General features: G+C 43.3%; 1 protein-coding gene across 3 annotated transcripts in view; it reads right to left on the reverse strand.

Moving 5' to 3' along the window:
- Positions 1-16776, reverse strand: part of bsna (bassoon presynaptic cytomatrix protein a) — a 70160-nt gene that overhangs the window by 38154 nt on the left and 15230 nt on the right. For 2 of the 3 annotated variants that reach the window (XM_085913317.1, XM_085913325.1), the window contains exon 3: positions 2733-4751. In XM_085913317.1, coding sequence (XP_085769443.1) covers positions 2733-4751 — 2019 coding nt within the window. The remainder of the gene's footprint in view (positions 1-2732; positions 4752-16776) is intronic. The other variant, XM_085913333.1, reaches the window with a different exon arrangement.

Consider the following 16776-nt stretch of genomic DNA (forward strand, 5'->3'; position numbering starts at 1 on the left):
AAATATTCCAATGAAAAAAATAGGAATCTGGTGTGGTATTTTAAAATTGTTAATTCTATTTTTTCTTTCTTTGTTTTTTTCTTCATAGCATTTTGCCCCATTGTGCCATTTATTTTTGGTGCAAGGTATCGTCTGGGCATGGCATTCTATACCTTTTACCTTTTTTGCTCCACCTACAGCCATGAGGAACTACTGCCAGTTGATGTCCCCGCAGCAAAGATGGCATCTCAGAGGAGATATGGAGTGGCTGGTAGCACTTCAGTTAAGTAGAGTTAAGTGAGGAAGAGGTTTGAATAACACTTATTATTATTATTATTATTATTATTATTATTATTATTATTATTATTATTATTATTATTATTGTAGTAATAATCTTGTATTATGTTTTATGATTGATCTTTATACACTACACTGTTTAAGTTGTGGTATTTTTAAATACTCTAAAAATAAAGTTGAGTTTGGATAAAGTTGTGAAGCAAGACAGTAAAGGAAAGTATGTGGAGTTGTTGTATTATTAATTGTAGCGAGATGTCCTGAAGTAGTGGAGCGAAGCGTTGGTCCATTAGGAGCAGCTTTCTGGTTTGGCTACTGCTCGTTTTTTTGTTTTTTTTTGTTCTGGGTTCTTTCTAAATGTGGGAGCATGATTCATTGCATTCTAACTCGATCTGTCCACCCGTATTTTGAAATGGTGATTTCATCTCTTCTTGTTAATTTTTAATTGGGATCCTTGTCTATGTTGCACATCAGTCGCCACAGTGGACGCTTGCGTGTCATTCCAAATACTGCTGCTCACCCTTCAGCAATTGTAGGACGGAAATATTTTGCCTTCTTCTCATTCGTCTTATCATGTATTTGTATTCAAGGGCTGGATTTAATGCTCAGTCACTATGTGATGTTGTTGCATGGTCTAAAATTTCTGTGGCCCCCTACAGGTACTCTATGCATGTTCAGGATAGTGGCTGGTTATTGTTGGAGAACACAAATGCAAATGTAGTCAACACTAGCTTAGAGCTACAAAAGTGGGGCAAGAAAAACACACACAAATGATAAGATGGTGTCTCAGGTTGGTAGGGCTGGTGCAGTAATAATTGGTAAGACAGCACCGGCAATGGCTGTGAAAGCTAGAGTGACAGACTGGTCCATACAAATGGCCTCATTCAGTCAGTCACCAACACCTGCTTATGCAGCGTACGTGTGCGTCATCATTTCTATTTGTCGTTTTATTGGCATTTGAACAGCTTCTACGACGGCGATGAATTGCACCATTTAAGGTCATGCATTATTTACCGGAAAAGCCTTTTTTGCTGTGTTTTGTTGACGAAAATGAAATCTATTCTGGAGAATTCATTCATAGGGTTGGTGTCTTTTTTTTAATTTATTTACAGAAAACTGCTAAAGTCAGGAATAAGGACCAAATAGCCAGCCAAATGAAACCCAGTGAACCCAGTGACTCTCTACTTTGCTGTTTCAGGAGACACCACCACCTTTTACATATTTAATCTTTCCCACTATTTATATTTCAAAAACTGCCATGAATTATTGAGAAATCAAGTGTTTTGCTGTCACACAGTGTTCTTGTCTTTTGCAAACCGCCAGTCATCTGCACCGTCATCTTAGAGCGTTACATTTTTTATCGATGAACATAATGTTGTAAACAGTAAGCTACTGTGTGTCCGTGTTTTCGTCTACTATTTATTTTTGAAATAATGCAAATAATTTTCCATCCCTTGTATCCAGCTTTTATCACTTCCAGCTTTTTGTGTGCAACATGTAGCCTCAAAAATAAAGCACCAATTACCAGTGAACTTTTGGTTCCATTTAATTATTCATTTTACTTTTTAAATCACATTTGTATCGGATTTGCATCTTAATTATTTATTTTACTTTTTAAATCACATTTGTATCGGATTTGCATCGGTGCAAATAATGGAGAATTAATACAGAGAAGAGTAGAAGTAATAAATTGTTTATGGTCAGTATTTTTCATGACCGAATCATAGCATTTGTAGAAATGAGCCAGAGGGCACCATGATAATGAGCAGATGATTTAGTTTAAAATAAATCAAGCAGATTTATATTTCAGATAACTGGTAGAACATGGCATTAATCAAAATAATAATAATAATAATAACCCAATCTCGGGTAGAAATAAATATGGGTGTTTCCTGGTCTGCATGTACAGTAGGTTATCATGTATTTCTGTGTTGTTGTAATGCTGTTGTCTATCGTCCTGTTTTCTTTCTTGAGCTATACAACACACACACACACACACTCACACACAGACACTCACACAGTAAAAATACACGCTTGATCGAAATAAAATTAGCAGCCAGCTGTAGTTGCTAAATATAACTTTGTGGATCATATTGAGGTTTATCTCTAGGCACTAGCACAGTACAGTAGCATGACCAACTGTATTCCCCAAAGACCCTGAAGGATTCATGCCGCCTCAAAGCAAACATGTCGTTTTCAATCTGCTTGTCTGCACAAGTTAAATGCTTCTGCTCTCAATTTGGAATATTTTTTCCATCAGTGGATGGTAACGCACTGAGATTGCCCCTTTACGCTGATCTTCCGCCTTTCATTTTCTTTATTATGTGACCTTTCCTTAGGAGGATTTTTCTTTCTTTGCTACTTCCTCATTTTCCTTTTGTTTTGATGGACCCACATTTATTTCAGTGTGTGAGATATTTTGTGCAGGCTGTATCGCATTAATTTGTTGCTCTCCTTACCTCAACCAGATGTGGTGTAGGGTTGAAGCCACACAAGTTGCACACTTGAGTGTGACACTGCGTACATGAGTTGTAGTTGGGTGGGTCAGAGCTGTCGATGTTCAACTCTGTTTTACAAAGAGGACAGTTCACTTTGGGCTTCGCTGGCTGCAGAGCTGCGGTGGGAGCCGTCGCCGGCTCCTGGTTTAGTTCCGCCTTTTGCCCATGCATTTGTCGAAGCTGCTGCCCTTGAGGTTGTTGTGGGTCTTTTTGTTGAAGGGACTGCTGTTGTGGCATTCCTTGTTGGGCTACAGTCTGCTGCTGTTGCTTTGGTGCATTGAGACCCCCCATTTGACTAGGTGCATGGGGGCCACCCATTTGGATTGGAGGTTGAGGGCCACTCGTTTGGGCCGGAGCACGAGGACCGCCCAGTGGAGTCGGACCATGAGAACCCCCCATGCCAAATGGTTTGGCATCTGAGACCCCTTGTTGTGGCTGCTTATTGTCAGGGGCCGCATTAGTGAATACCACCTTGCCTCGTGCGGGACTGGGATGCGCGGAAGAGGTTGGTAAAGGGTCCACATTAATCAGAGTACTCGCTTGGTTGAGTAAGGATGCTCCAAAGCCGAATAGCTTGGTCAGTCCATCCTGGGCAGGAGGATGGGCCTGACTCTGTGGCTTGTGAGCTGGAGAGGAGCCAGCGCTTCTGGTGTGGTCATGATGCCGTGCCATAGACTGGTGCATGGGAGAGCCACGACCTAGATCAGGCTGGGACGGTGCTTTTGTCAAGCCAGGGAGGGGTACAGCACCAGGGTGGGGAATTCTCGGACCACCAGGTTGGTTGGGACCTCCTGCAGAACCTCCAGCAGTTCTTAGATCTTTCTGGGAATACGTGTCAGACCTCATTCCCTGATGGGAAGGACCTGTCTGGATCTGGGGACCACTGGAAGATGCGTGACTATGTAAGCTTTGTGAACTGTGAGGCTGTGTCTGAGGCCCTGACTGGGACTGTGGAAAAGGCTGCTGCTGAGCCTGTGGATACTGCTGAGTTTGTGGATATTGCTGACCCTGGGGACCAGACTGAGACTGTGGATAAGGCTGCTGCTGCTGCTGCTGACCCTGGGGTCCAAACTGGGATGCTGGGTAAGATTGCTGGTGAGCCTGGGGTCCAGATTGGGACTGTTGGTATGGCTGCTGTTGAGCCTGGGGTCCGGATTGGGATTGTGTGTAAGGCTGTTGTTGAGCCTGGGGTCCGGATTGGGACTGTGTGTAAGGCTGTTGTTGGGCCTGGGGTCCAGATTGGGACTGTGTGTAAGGCTGTTGTTGAGCCTGGGGCCCAGATTGGGATTGTTGGTAAAGCTGCTGCTGAGCCTGGGGTCCGGATTGGGATTGTTGGTAGGGCTGCTGCTGAGCCTGGGGATACTGTTGAGACTGGGGATAATGCTGAGACTGCGGATGCTGCTGGGAATGATGATACTGTTGAGATTGGGGATATTGCTGCGAGTGGGGATACTGCTGAGACTGGGGATGCTGCTGGGACTTTGGATACTGCTGGGACTGGGGGTACTGCTGGGACTGGGGGTACTGCTGCGAATGGGGGTACTGCTGGGGCTCAGGATACTGCTGGGACTGGGGATACTGTTGGGACTGTGGATACTGTTGGCCCTGGGGATGTTCCTGGGCCTGGGGATACTGCTGGGACTGAGGATATTGCTGGGACGGTTGGTATGTCTGGGGTTGGGGGTATGCTTGGGACTGTGAATATGACTGTGACTGAGGATAGGACTGATTCTGGCCATAGAGTTGAGTCTGTGGTTGTTGCGGCTGCTGTTGCTGGGCGGGCTGGCTGTGTGCCAAAGGTTTGGGCTGTGCTGCAGTCTCTCGCTGTGTTGGCTGAGGTGCAGCCTGCTGAGGCTGGACAAGAGGTTTCGCTTGATGGGAAGGCGAATGGATCTGTTGTTGACTCTTTGAACGAGGTGTGGTCATATCAATGCCAAGAGCCCTCTGCATCTGACAGTTGAGACATAGCCATTCCTGGACCTGCAAACAGAAAGCCAAAATGACATTTTAACTTTGCCCTCCATCTCAGTTATTAACATTTGAACCATTTGTTTTATTGCATTTGAGGCGACAGAATTCAGATGGTAAAATATGAAAAACCGATACTGTGGCAGCCCGCGACCCCCCGTGGAGACAAGCAGTACAGGAATTAGTTGGATGGATGGCATTGTATACAAGCGGTACAGAAATTGGTTGGATGGGTGGCATTGTATACGAGCTGCACATAAACAGAATGTCACTATCGATGTTGGAGCTATGTTTACAAAGCAAGACAAAGTTCATTTTCTTGGGTTGTTTTTATTAACTCAGTTTATTAAAAACAGAAAGCTCCTCACCTGATGCAATAAGTGCACACATTTTCTGCTGCTTAATCAGTGACATCCTACAAATCCAAAGGTGGACAGGAAAGATGTCAAACATGACGGGACATGATTATTACTATCACAGCAGACTCTGACACAAGACACACCTTCAACTTCAATATAAACCACGTGAAAACTATATGAATCCAATGCCTTGCAATGACAGAGGGAGTGCATTTGGACAATTTCCCACAATGACCATCACTTTCTATAATCTTGTAAAAACAGACAACACATTTTTGACCAGAATTGGAAGCTGAGCTCGACCATAGGTGGCTGTTGAGAGATCACCGCAACGTGGCTGAGAAGATTTTTAGTGTTGCAAACATAAATCCATATGGGCACGCGCACAGCAGTTATAAACGAGACAGATATAACGAGAACGATTATGAAATGAGCCTCACCCTTCATCATCCCTCAACATCAGCTCTCCTTCTCCTCCAGATTAAAGCTGATGCTTAATTAAAGACCCGGTTTGCCCTCGCTCACATCTTCTGACTTAAAAAAGATCTATCCTGTGAAAAACCTCCTAGGTGAAGTGTGTCGACCCGCTCGTGTTGTGTCTGTCCTCACAGCTTTGCATCAGCTGCTAACACCATACCGACTGCTATTTTAGCATCTCTGCAGCTTGAGCACAGCACTGTAAATCTCTTCACATTGCTCCCATCCCCTTTCGTTCCCATAATGCAATGCGCAAACATACAGCACTCCTACACCCGCCTACCCCTCTACTGCTGATTCTCCCTCATAGTGATGCTCCAACACAATCTTTGAGGATGACCAAGAAAGTATCTGCACAAGATTATGGCTACTGCAGAATGTAATTGCATCCATGCTGTACCACAATGAGACCTTTAAAAAAAAATCATGCTTAGTTTTGAGTAATTTATCAACATGATTATGACTGTGGTTGTAGTTTGTTGTGGAACACAATGGTGTACCCTCCATTGTGTCTAACCTCAATCTTACAGCTAAGTGTAACTAAAATAATAGAAACAGCTCTCAGCTGGCGTGAGAATCAAAGATAAATTGATGTTATGTTAGACAATGACGCCAATCAAAGTAATACAGGGGAAAACAAACAACTGAACTGAACTTATTGGTTCTGTTAAAAACAAGATGTCAAGATAGTTGACCTCGGAAGGGATCAACTCAGAAGTTAGTTCATCTGGTTGTGGTCTAATCATGTCTCGCTTCATTAACAGCCCAGCCCCAAGGATTATCTATCCACTTCTCCTCCAAAAAACACATAATCCTGGACTAACAGAGATGGGTTTCCCATAGGGACCTATAACTCAATCACCCCCCCCCCCACACACAAAATCCTATGTAATCACAGTATGTTGTTTGTTTCCAATCTAATACAGTGGAAACGCCATCACTCCAGAAGACAGATGGTTTAGAATTTCAACAAAAAGTTCTCTTCTAAAATTGTAAAAAAAAAAATAGACGTCAAGATGTCTGCATATCACATAAAACCTAAGTTATGTGACTATCGTCCTTGAACTTTTTGCCCTTCTATGTATGTAAAAAAAATGGTGTTAAATGCAAATTAAATAGAGGTTGAACAGCACTCTGGAATAGCTTGCAATCAACCGTAACTGGCTCCACTGTACAATGAGAAAGAAAATACTTTTGTTGGTTTTGGACCCCATAATCCAAAAGTATGACATCTAAACAGCATTGACATAAAACCAATCACATGACTGCATTACACTTAATGATTTGCATATTTTCCAAATAGATTTTTCAAGAATCTTTACTTCCAGCTTTCCTGTGCAATTTGCATGTCGTGCTTACCGACATGTGTTTATTCCCACGACAAATAGATTGTGCATAGCAACAAGTCTCTATGTGGATTTGACACAAACATATGCACTCAGATGTGCACATACAAACAAACACGCACAGGCAGACACACACACTCTCCTTTACAGTGGTGATCTTTCCACAGATTGGTGGCATTGCTGACAAAACAATTCATGTGTGATCTGATTGTCACATCTGTCAAAATAGTGTTCCCAATATCACAGTCTCATTTGAGAATGGGGGTGGGAGGAAGACAGTGCGTTCCTTTGAGCAAAGTTCAGCATGACTCTATAATCCAATTTGTCATTAATTAGCCTGCAGACATAAAAAGATATCCAGAGAACAGGCGATGGAGCAAGATTCAATTGAAGAGAAAAAAGCAGCACAATGAGGGTGGAAGAGAACTCGCTACCACTGTTATGAGCCATCCTCTCATTAGATTCACTTTTTCTGCTCACTGCCAACAAAATGGCAATAGACTAATGAAAGTGATGGCAAGCATTGATGCGAATAGAAATGAATATCTCACCACATTGTCAACAAGGAAAAAATAACGCAACATTTCTACAGAATGCACAACTAGAGTTATGTAAAGTTTCAGAGTTGAATGACGGTCTCGCATGATAAAAATTACCTCTGCATGCATGTTTTGCTTTTTCCTTGGTTTTTGCGCAACTATGGTAGCTCTGTAACATCAAGTTGTAAATTCTAACACGCTGTCATCTATATTTAACCTACACTGAAACCTACACCTAATTACATTATGTATGAAAAATATGCATGTCATAAATTTAAAACGATCAAATGAAAAACAATGAGTACTGAGCGTGCCTCTTTGTGCCATGTGACAATGTTTCCTTCGACCGGTCTGTTAATACTTCATAGCATCCCATCCGTAACATCAAAATGAGAGACTATTTTTCATTGCACATTCTCATTGTTCTGTTGTTCTGTTCTGTTCTCATTATGTTTTAGAGTAGTTGAGCGCTTTTTTCACCTGTGCAACAGCTAAAGCAGATAAAGTGATCATGATTATGTGATATGAATGTGCGGCCAATCTGCTGCAAATTTCTTCTTATGATTTTTTTAAACAATGTCATGACTAAGGACAAATTGGTTCATATAATATATAACGTTAGTTTAAAAATGCCTATGAAATGCCTAATATGCATGTGTTTGACCAGCAAGGTTGCACTGTGATTAAGAAACATTGTTTTTTGATTTGATTTGATATGTATATGCTTACAACATGAAAAGAGGTAAAACAAAACAATGAAATACAATAAATAACCTTTTAAAATGCTGTATTTAAGTCAGAGAAAACAAAAAAACTAAAAAACAGAAAAAACAACGAAGAATGCTCAAAAAGGAGTACCAGGAAGTTGAGCTTTTTAGATTCCTACCCCTTTCTCACTTAATCCGTTAAAGTAATATCTCAACATATGAATCAATAAAATGGAACACAAGTAGACAGTTCCAGACTTATTTTTCTGTTTCCATTTTGCCTGTGTGTAGTCAGTTTGGCTATTTGTCTTTTTTCTCATACACGTTAAGAAACCAGTTTTTATACACTTCGAAACCAGTTTTTATACACGTCAAACCAATTTTTATACACGCACTTGGTAAATGAATAAAAAATATCATTATAATTAAGCAATTTAAAAATAGCAATGAACATGTTAAATTAATTGTCAAGGGACACATTAGTAATATTTTCATATATGTTTTATCAAATCTACTCTTTACAGTGTATTTATATGTTTACCCTCTAAAACAGCCAAGTGACTACCAAACGTGCAACCAATTGTGCCCTAATATAAATTTAATAATCCCTTTTACAGACTACGCGGTGCCAGGAAGAAGTGAGGGACGACGTCACCTTATTCAATTTAAAGGTGGGTGTCTAAGTATACTGCAAGTGGGATAACACGCACTGAACCTGTTACCATGACACACGTCACAAACACGAAAAGCATGTGTTAGAGTAACTTCACACCCAATATCATGCGCGTCACCGGGGTGCATATTTTTGAACAGGCATGAGATGACATCATGGAATCTAACTGCAAAGGACCATTGATGCTGGCAATTGTCCAATGCATGTTAAAAGGCTGTTGTCCTGTTTGTATGATGCTTTACTTCAAGGGCACCTCAGCACATTTTAATGGCTCCTGGATGGTTAGGGAGTGTATGAGGATACACTCCCTAACCCTAACCATCCTGCAGTTGTTACCTCGTTCATTCGACCAAGCCAAGTCACATGAATTTGATGATATTACCACTCTAAATGGAAATAAGGGGCTTGTTTAATCAATACAAGACGGTCCCTGTCAACATTTTATGTATAACAAATGTCAAAGTGCCCTGAATGTCGCTTAGCCTGACACAAAAGTGGACATGGTCACTACTCATTGGGTCCCTCACTGGAGCATCTTTTAACCTGCACTTCAATGGAAAGCAAGCATTGCTATTCTTTTGTGTTTTTGTTTGTCCTCTCATGGCTCTCTCTATAGGTATGAACCGGAACCAGCATTTAACTGTGGTAAATTCAAACAGGATATATTAGCAATGGGAGTGTTCCTCTAACCTGGTAGATTTTTATATTTGCTTCAGATTGTGTAGTTGTAACATCTACATTATTGTTATGTCATATTATTTTTAACATATTATTACTCTGAACTGCTCTGGGTGATGTCTGTGGCACCATTGTGTGCTGTTATATTGTGTTTTAATCTGATGATTTCTAGTATTGCAACATGATTGTGTTAAGAGGTGGATTAAGCGGGATAAATTCCAACTGTGCCAAACATGCAGTTCACCACTGTACAGTTGTTTGCAGCCTATAGTTATAACCCCAACTTTGAAACTATTGTGTTAAGGTACAATTAATAGTATTTTTCTGTACATTTGAAATAAAACGGGCCTATAACAGCTATAGAAAGATTAAATTGGACCCGAGAAATCAAATGCAAGGCATTCAACAAGCAGATGTGAATTGATAACTTTACTACATGGACATTAATCAGGGTAATGTATTTGATATATAGTCGCCGCTCACTTGCGTAATTTAAGATAGTGAGGCATTAGCATAAAAATAGATGGCACTGCAGGAACACGCAAAAATGTATTCAAAGTTTTAATAGGCCCTGCGAATGCCTGGTGACCAGTCCAGTAGTGAGGTGGGACGGCTTTCAGCACACCTGCAATCCTATTAATAGTGTAAAAAATGATCGGCTGGATTCAAACTTAACAGGACGCAATGATTCAACTACAGCAGTGATGTATGAATAACATAATCCTTTCAGTGCTTTTTTTGGGCGGTATTTATGTAGCATTTACTGGTTCAAGCCCCAAATATGTTCAGGTGCCTTAAGAAAGTATGCCCAGATAAAGAGTTGCTGTCTTGAAAGATCCATTATTTGAACACTCAAAGATGCAAGATTCAGAGTGTAGTAATGTAAAGTAAGCAAGTACTTAAAGCTGTTTGCAGTCAAGTGTGGCAGTCCAGAGTGTAATACAATATAGCCCATTACATACTCTACAAATCTGAGCCTGGACCGTATGCACACATACAGTACCAAACACTCAAGTACACACACTCACAATTGGCCACACCTTGTGCTCTGCACGGCTCCACAGGCTCCCACAGGATCCATATGCACTTACATCTTGAAACCCACGCACAGCATTTACGCTAATAGACCTGTCCATCAAAATGCCGTAAATTGCTTTTGGGCTCAGGAAAACAAGCGGGCAAAGAAATGTGGAGACAACTGCCAAGGACTGCTCCAGTTGTCAGGATTGAGGAATGGAGCAGGGCGACCAAGTGCAGCTTGGACCAGGGTTTATTTGAGGAACTCAAAAACAGACTCGGCAAAACTGACATGACTTAACAAACTAACATGACTTCCTAACCAAAACCAACAAGATGACTGACCGACAGGGACGTGAGACAAAAGATGTGAAGACATTACGGCAACAAGACAACAGCAACAAAAAGACAGAAAGACAATGATCCGACAGGGCATGGGGGGGCAGACAGGACTTATATACATGACATGGTAACAAGAGGCAGGTGAGCACAATCAAACTAATCAGGGGCACACAGGAGGGGAGGGGCGAGCACACGGGCGAAACCATGACAACAGACAACATGGAGGAACGGCTGGGTACGAGGCGTGACAGTATCCCCCTCCAAGTGGACGGCCCCCGACGTCCCAAAAAAAACCGAAACCCCCACGTAGCAAACGGGGGGGGAGGGGGGAAGCGCACCAGTCCAATTGGCCTCAGCGGCCAGTCAGAACCGCAATCGGCAGCTACCCGGGGACATGAACCGCAACCGGCGGCGTTCAGGGAGCCAGGGCCACACTCGCGGCACACACTGGGAACCTGAACCGCAATCAGCGGCAAACTCGGGGACATGAACTGCAACCAGCGGCACACACTGGGGACATGAACCGCAATCAGCGGCAACTCGGGGACATGAACTGCAACCGGTGGCGTTCAGGGAGCCAGGGCCACAATCGCGGCACACACTGGCGACCTGAACCGCAATCGGCGGCAAACTCGGGGACATGGACCGCAATCGGCGGCAAACTCGGGGACATGGACCGCAATCGGCGGCAAACTCAGGGACAGTTTGACGCCAATCGGCGGCAACTCTGGAAGTCCATACCGAAACCATGACAACAGACATGGTGAAACGGCTGGGTACGAAACGCCAGTCAACGCTACAATATAGTTCCATGGGAGCCACCTGGCGACTAGCCAGGTTTGTCGGGATGGGACCGCACGTCGCACGCCGCCGAAGACCGACTGGGTGACGGCCGCTGGATCCACGCCGCCGAAACTGGTGGCGGCCGCAGCATCCGCGCCGTCGGAACTGTCGGGGGGCGGCCGTGCGTCTTGCGCCGATGAAAACCGACTGGGTGACGGCCGCTGGATCCGCGCCGCCGGAACTGGTGGCGGCCGCAGCATCCGCGCCGTCGGAACTGTTTCAGGTGGTGGCCGCACGCCACACGCCGCCGAAGGCCGACTGGGTGACGGCCGCTGGATCCACGCCGCCGGAACTGGTGGCGGCCGTAGCATCTGCGCCGTCGGAACTGTGTCGGGGGGGCGGCCGTGTGTCTTGCGGCGATGAAAACCGACTGGGTGACGGCCGCTGGATCCGCGCCGCCGGAACTGGTGGCGGCCGCAGCATCCGCGCCGTTGGAACTGGTTCAGGTGGTGGCCGCACGCCACACGCCGCCGAAGGCCGACTGGGTGACGGCCGCTGGATCCACGCCGCCGGAACTGGTGGCGGCCGTAGCATCTGCGCCGTCGGAACTGTGTCGGGGGGGCGGCCGTGTGTCTTGCGGCGCTGGAACTGGGTCGGGTGTCGCTGATAGGAGCCGATGGTGGAGTGAGGTCCAAGCGCTGGTCGCTGTGATGGTCGGATCATTCTGTCAGGATTGAGGAATGGAGCAGGGCGACCAAGTGCAGCTTGGACCAGGGTTTATTTGAGGAACTCAAAAACAGACTCGGCAAAACTGACATGACTTAACAAACTAACATGACTTCCTAACCAAAACCAACAAGATGACTGACCGACAGGGACGTGAGACAAAAGATGTGAAGACATTACGGCAACAAGACAACAGCAACAAAAAGACAGAAAGACAATGATCCGACAGGGCATGGGGGGGCAGACAGGACTTATATACATGACATGGTAACAAGAGGCAGGTGAGCACAATCAAACTAATCAGGGGCACACAGGAGGGGAGGGGCGAGCACACGGGCGAAACCATGACAACAGACAACATGGAGGAACGGCTGGGTACGAGGCGTGACACCAGTGTTAGCGTTAGTTCACAGGTTTGATCAGGAATGGTTTCACTCATTTAGATTTTTTTACTTTATCAAATCTCTGATTGAAACATTATTTCAGCCTATATAATATGTGGAACATAATAATTAAAACCCTCAAGAATGACTGATATTTCCTAAAAACATGGCTGCATGTAAAGCTGTGCATATTATATGCCCTTGACCTTTTGTATGGGATTCTTTTGTAAGCATATGTATTAGGCCTGGAAAAAACAATATTCAAGATTGTTTTGATTTAAAAATGAGTTGATAGTTGAGCTGAGATACTGAAATTTAGTAAACACGATTACTCATTGATCATGTATATGTTATGGTAATGCTTAACTTTATTTATACTTTAATATGTACTTGTGGCTAGAAAGCAAAGTGCAGATAGCATCTGTCGCCAAAATGGGAGGTGTAATTGATCAGCTTCTCAAAATATCCAGTTTGTCCTTCATTTTGCTTTTTTCCTCTTCTTTGTGGCCTTCTGCTTCATGACAAAAAAATGCTTTGTTTTTTGTTTTTTAACACAGTGCAGGATATTTTATGAGGAGTCTTCAAACCTGACACAGGGTCACAATCTGTCTCTTGGATTGGATCGGTATTTTATTGTATGTATGGGACAACACTAAAAGAAATGCCACTCTGCGAGAATGTAAAGTAGTTAGTGCGGAAATTTACTCTGCCCAAAGAATAACTCAACACATTGGCATTAGCAATTAAACAGATAGCAACAAAAGTGAGTACAATCTAAAGTTAAAACAACCACAAGAGAAATTGTATTGTAATATTGTTTATTTGGGTGCTGCGCCACCTGCAAAAAGTTAAAATGTTTACAAATGTTTGGACTCACTTCTGTCGGATTAACGGTGACTGCAGTACGACTGACAGTAGACATTGAGTGGAGGCTGATATGCAGAATGACTCCAATACTGCAGTACGACTGACAGTAGACATTGAGTGGAGGCTGATATGCAGAATGACTCCAATAAAGGAACAGTTTGTCTTTCTGGCTTACTTGACTTATAGACTAATGCACTGATCAATATTCCGCAAGCTGGAAGGACGTTCCTGGAACTTTTCCAATAACAAAGCACAGAGACTCACTCGCTAGTTAAGACACGCATATTAGTCATCCTTCAATGCAAGAAGGGTGACCTCTTTGATTAACTGAAAATAGACACCCGATGACCATTGACCACAGTGTTTTCCATATCTAATCAATATAAAACTAGTTCGTATGAGGCACAAAAGTGTCAACCACACATTCAAAAGTGGGAGTCACACTGGCTTTGTGAACTTCACTGACTCCCACACAATTACACACACCACGGAAATGATAGCTAGGCAAAGTGCGATCGATGAACCATAATTGGCGCCGTAATTGCAGGTGCTGCACTCTCCAGTTGTGTGCAAAACACTCTCGCGATCTTCCTCTGCCTCCATAGCGAGCAGCAGGAGCCACTGACACGCTCACACACAACCGGTCGTATTATAAAACATCTCATATGCCATGTGTGCACCTTCACTAGCTTGCAGAACAAAATGACTGATATTGGGAACAAAACACTCACTTTAGGGGATTTACACTTGCACTATTTTTCAAGTCGTCTTTCGATCAGGCTGGTATTATTGAAGACTCTAAATATGTTTTGTATGGGTAGGAATGATTAGTTGTCTGCATGTGGCCTGCGATTGGCTGGTCACTCGCAACTTAAGCAGTACAAAAAATGGCTGAACACCAAACTCACATACACACCTCTCTTTCCATTGAACAACCTCAAATGGTTCGATGGTATCGATTAGGATCGTACCGTATGTTTCCTAATTAAAATCTGTCTCAGCACTTTGGAACAAACCCAGTGTGATCGCAGCTTCCTTGCCAACATCATGCACACACAATCAGTGGGAGTGGACAAACTGTGAATAGACAAGAAGCTTGTGGCTGGATAGATGGGTCTGTTATAGGCAGATAAGACTCAGTGTGAGAAAGTTACATAATATGAATATGAAATATGTTATGTGTAAATGCAATTCCAAAATGCTGTTAAACTACTACTAAATCACAAGAACGGAAGACATGATGGATTCCAAAATTCCATTAAGTGTTTAATTGATGAAATGTGTCTACATCAAAGTAATTCATGAGGCTGGATGGTCTTTCTTTGATGGGTGGACTGGTAATTTTGTGGAGCGCTGTACCTTCACTTTTGTGGTCTGTCACTTTTAATCTTCCTCTGACACATTTATTGGTCTTCCTCAGGATAATTTGTTAGATTATCTAAACAAAAAACAATGCACAGTACAATATGTATCCTTATTCATCTATCTACATATGACAGTGACGGGTAGAAGGATTAAACACTCTTCGATTCCAAACCTGTGTGTCCAATTTTTATGAAAATTTTTGTCTTACATCACAAAATATTACCTTACTTGCCTTACCTAAATAAATGTTGAGGAACACTAATCTCAAATATGTACAGCATATGCGGGAAACACGCAACCATTTAATTTTACATCTAAAGTCATAAGCCACGGCTTCTTATGTCATCCAATCAGCTCCCAACCTCACTTTAGTGTGCCCTAGCCGTGTCTCATTTCTGTTCGCAGTTCATGTCTGGTTAGACCTAGAGTGTAGCTCAGCGTAGTTACAAGAATATGTCTCGCAAATTAATTCTGTGTGCTCTTTTTGTGCGTGGTTGTTGCTTTCTTTGTTCAATGCTAAAGGTTGTTATTAGCTTGCCACTGTTGTTTTGCTGTATTTGGGTACAGCAGTCACCACAAAAGGGTGTCTGTTGTGTGGGAGAAGGAAACGGGAGATAAGACATCTCCCTTCCAGTGCAAACCTGTTTGCAAAGCTCAGTCAAAACAGGGTGTTATCGCACTGGGGCAGCAGCCACCCAACCTTTGGAAATCCTCCTGCAGCTTCTGTTATGCTGCTGTGCCACCTTTATGTCCCCCCTGTGCTGTGATGTGTGAGCAAGCCCACATTACTACTTTTACCTGTGATGGTCGGAATAGGTTGAGTTAGGGACGGGTGAATCATTGACAATTTTTTTTTGCATAGCCGCTGACATCGAGGAATTAATTTACAAAAGACTCCGGTATTACATTTAGGTACCTTGCATGCACTAGTCACTGCAGGTTCAATTCAGGCACAGATCAGGAGATGTTGAGAATAATTGTCAACTGTGGCCATGTGAATCCCTTTGAGACGTTTCTGTGATTAAGGGCTATATAAATAGACTGGACCTGATTTGATAAGAGGCAGAGAAGGTTTCTATCTAAACTCCAGGAATAGTTGTTGCTCCCACAGATATAGACGTTCAATGTGGGAAATTAGCAGCAGTTTGAAAAGAGTATAATGACAATAACGTCAATGTTAATTTCCGTTTGCCCATCTATGTCGATTTGTATTATATGCTATCGTAAAGCGGTTTGATTGGTTTGATTAAACACTTTGATTCTCTTTTACTTTATGCGTCAGTTTTGCAGTAAGCTTCAAGTGGAAGCACAATTAAAATATTTCAGTTTATTAGTCACATTGGTCTTTTCGTTTTGTCACAGTGGCGCTGCAGCCTGGCTTGAGAGCCTCGGCCGGCGCCATCCTCCCTCCCATCTGCAGCCATGTGAGTGCCAGCAGAATGCATTCATCATTTAAAACGCCTCATTAGGAATTCCCGCGCTTGAACTGCCGGGTTTGCAGCTGTATCCTCTCGATGCGGATGCGTTCAAGTCGACGTTTGTGTGTTGGTCAAAGTACACGCGTAACGACACACGACATATGCATATGTTTACTCGTCGTTGTGAGAGCGTCCGTCCACCTGCTTGACTTAAGGAACTTCTCATAATCAATGCATGTGAGGAGAGAACCTTCAACTCTCTCACCTTCTTCACATCGTCACGCTCCCCTCCTCTCCCTTACCTTCCATCTCATCCTACTTTCCCAGAATAGACATGATTCTCTCCATGCATAAGGA

The sequence above is a fragment of the Syngnathus leptorhynchus genome, chromosome 1 (genome assembly GCF_054491065.1).
Source record: "Syngnathus leptorhynchus isolate UIUO chromosome 1, UIUO_Slep, whole genome shotgun sequence".
Classification (NCBI taxonomy): Eukaryota; Metazoa; Chordata; class Actinopteri; order Syngnathiformes; family Syngnathidae; genus Syngnathus; species Syngnathus leptorhynchus.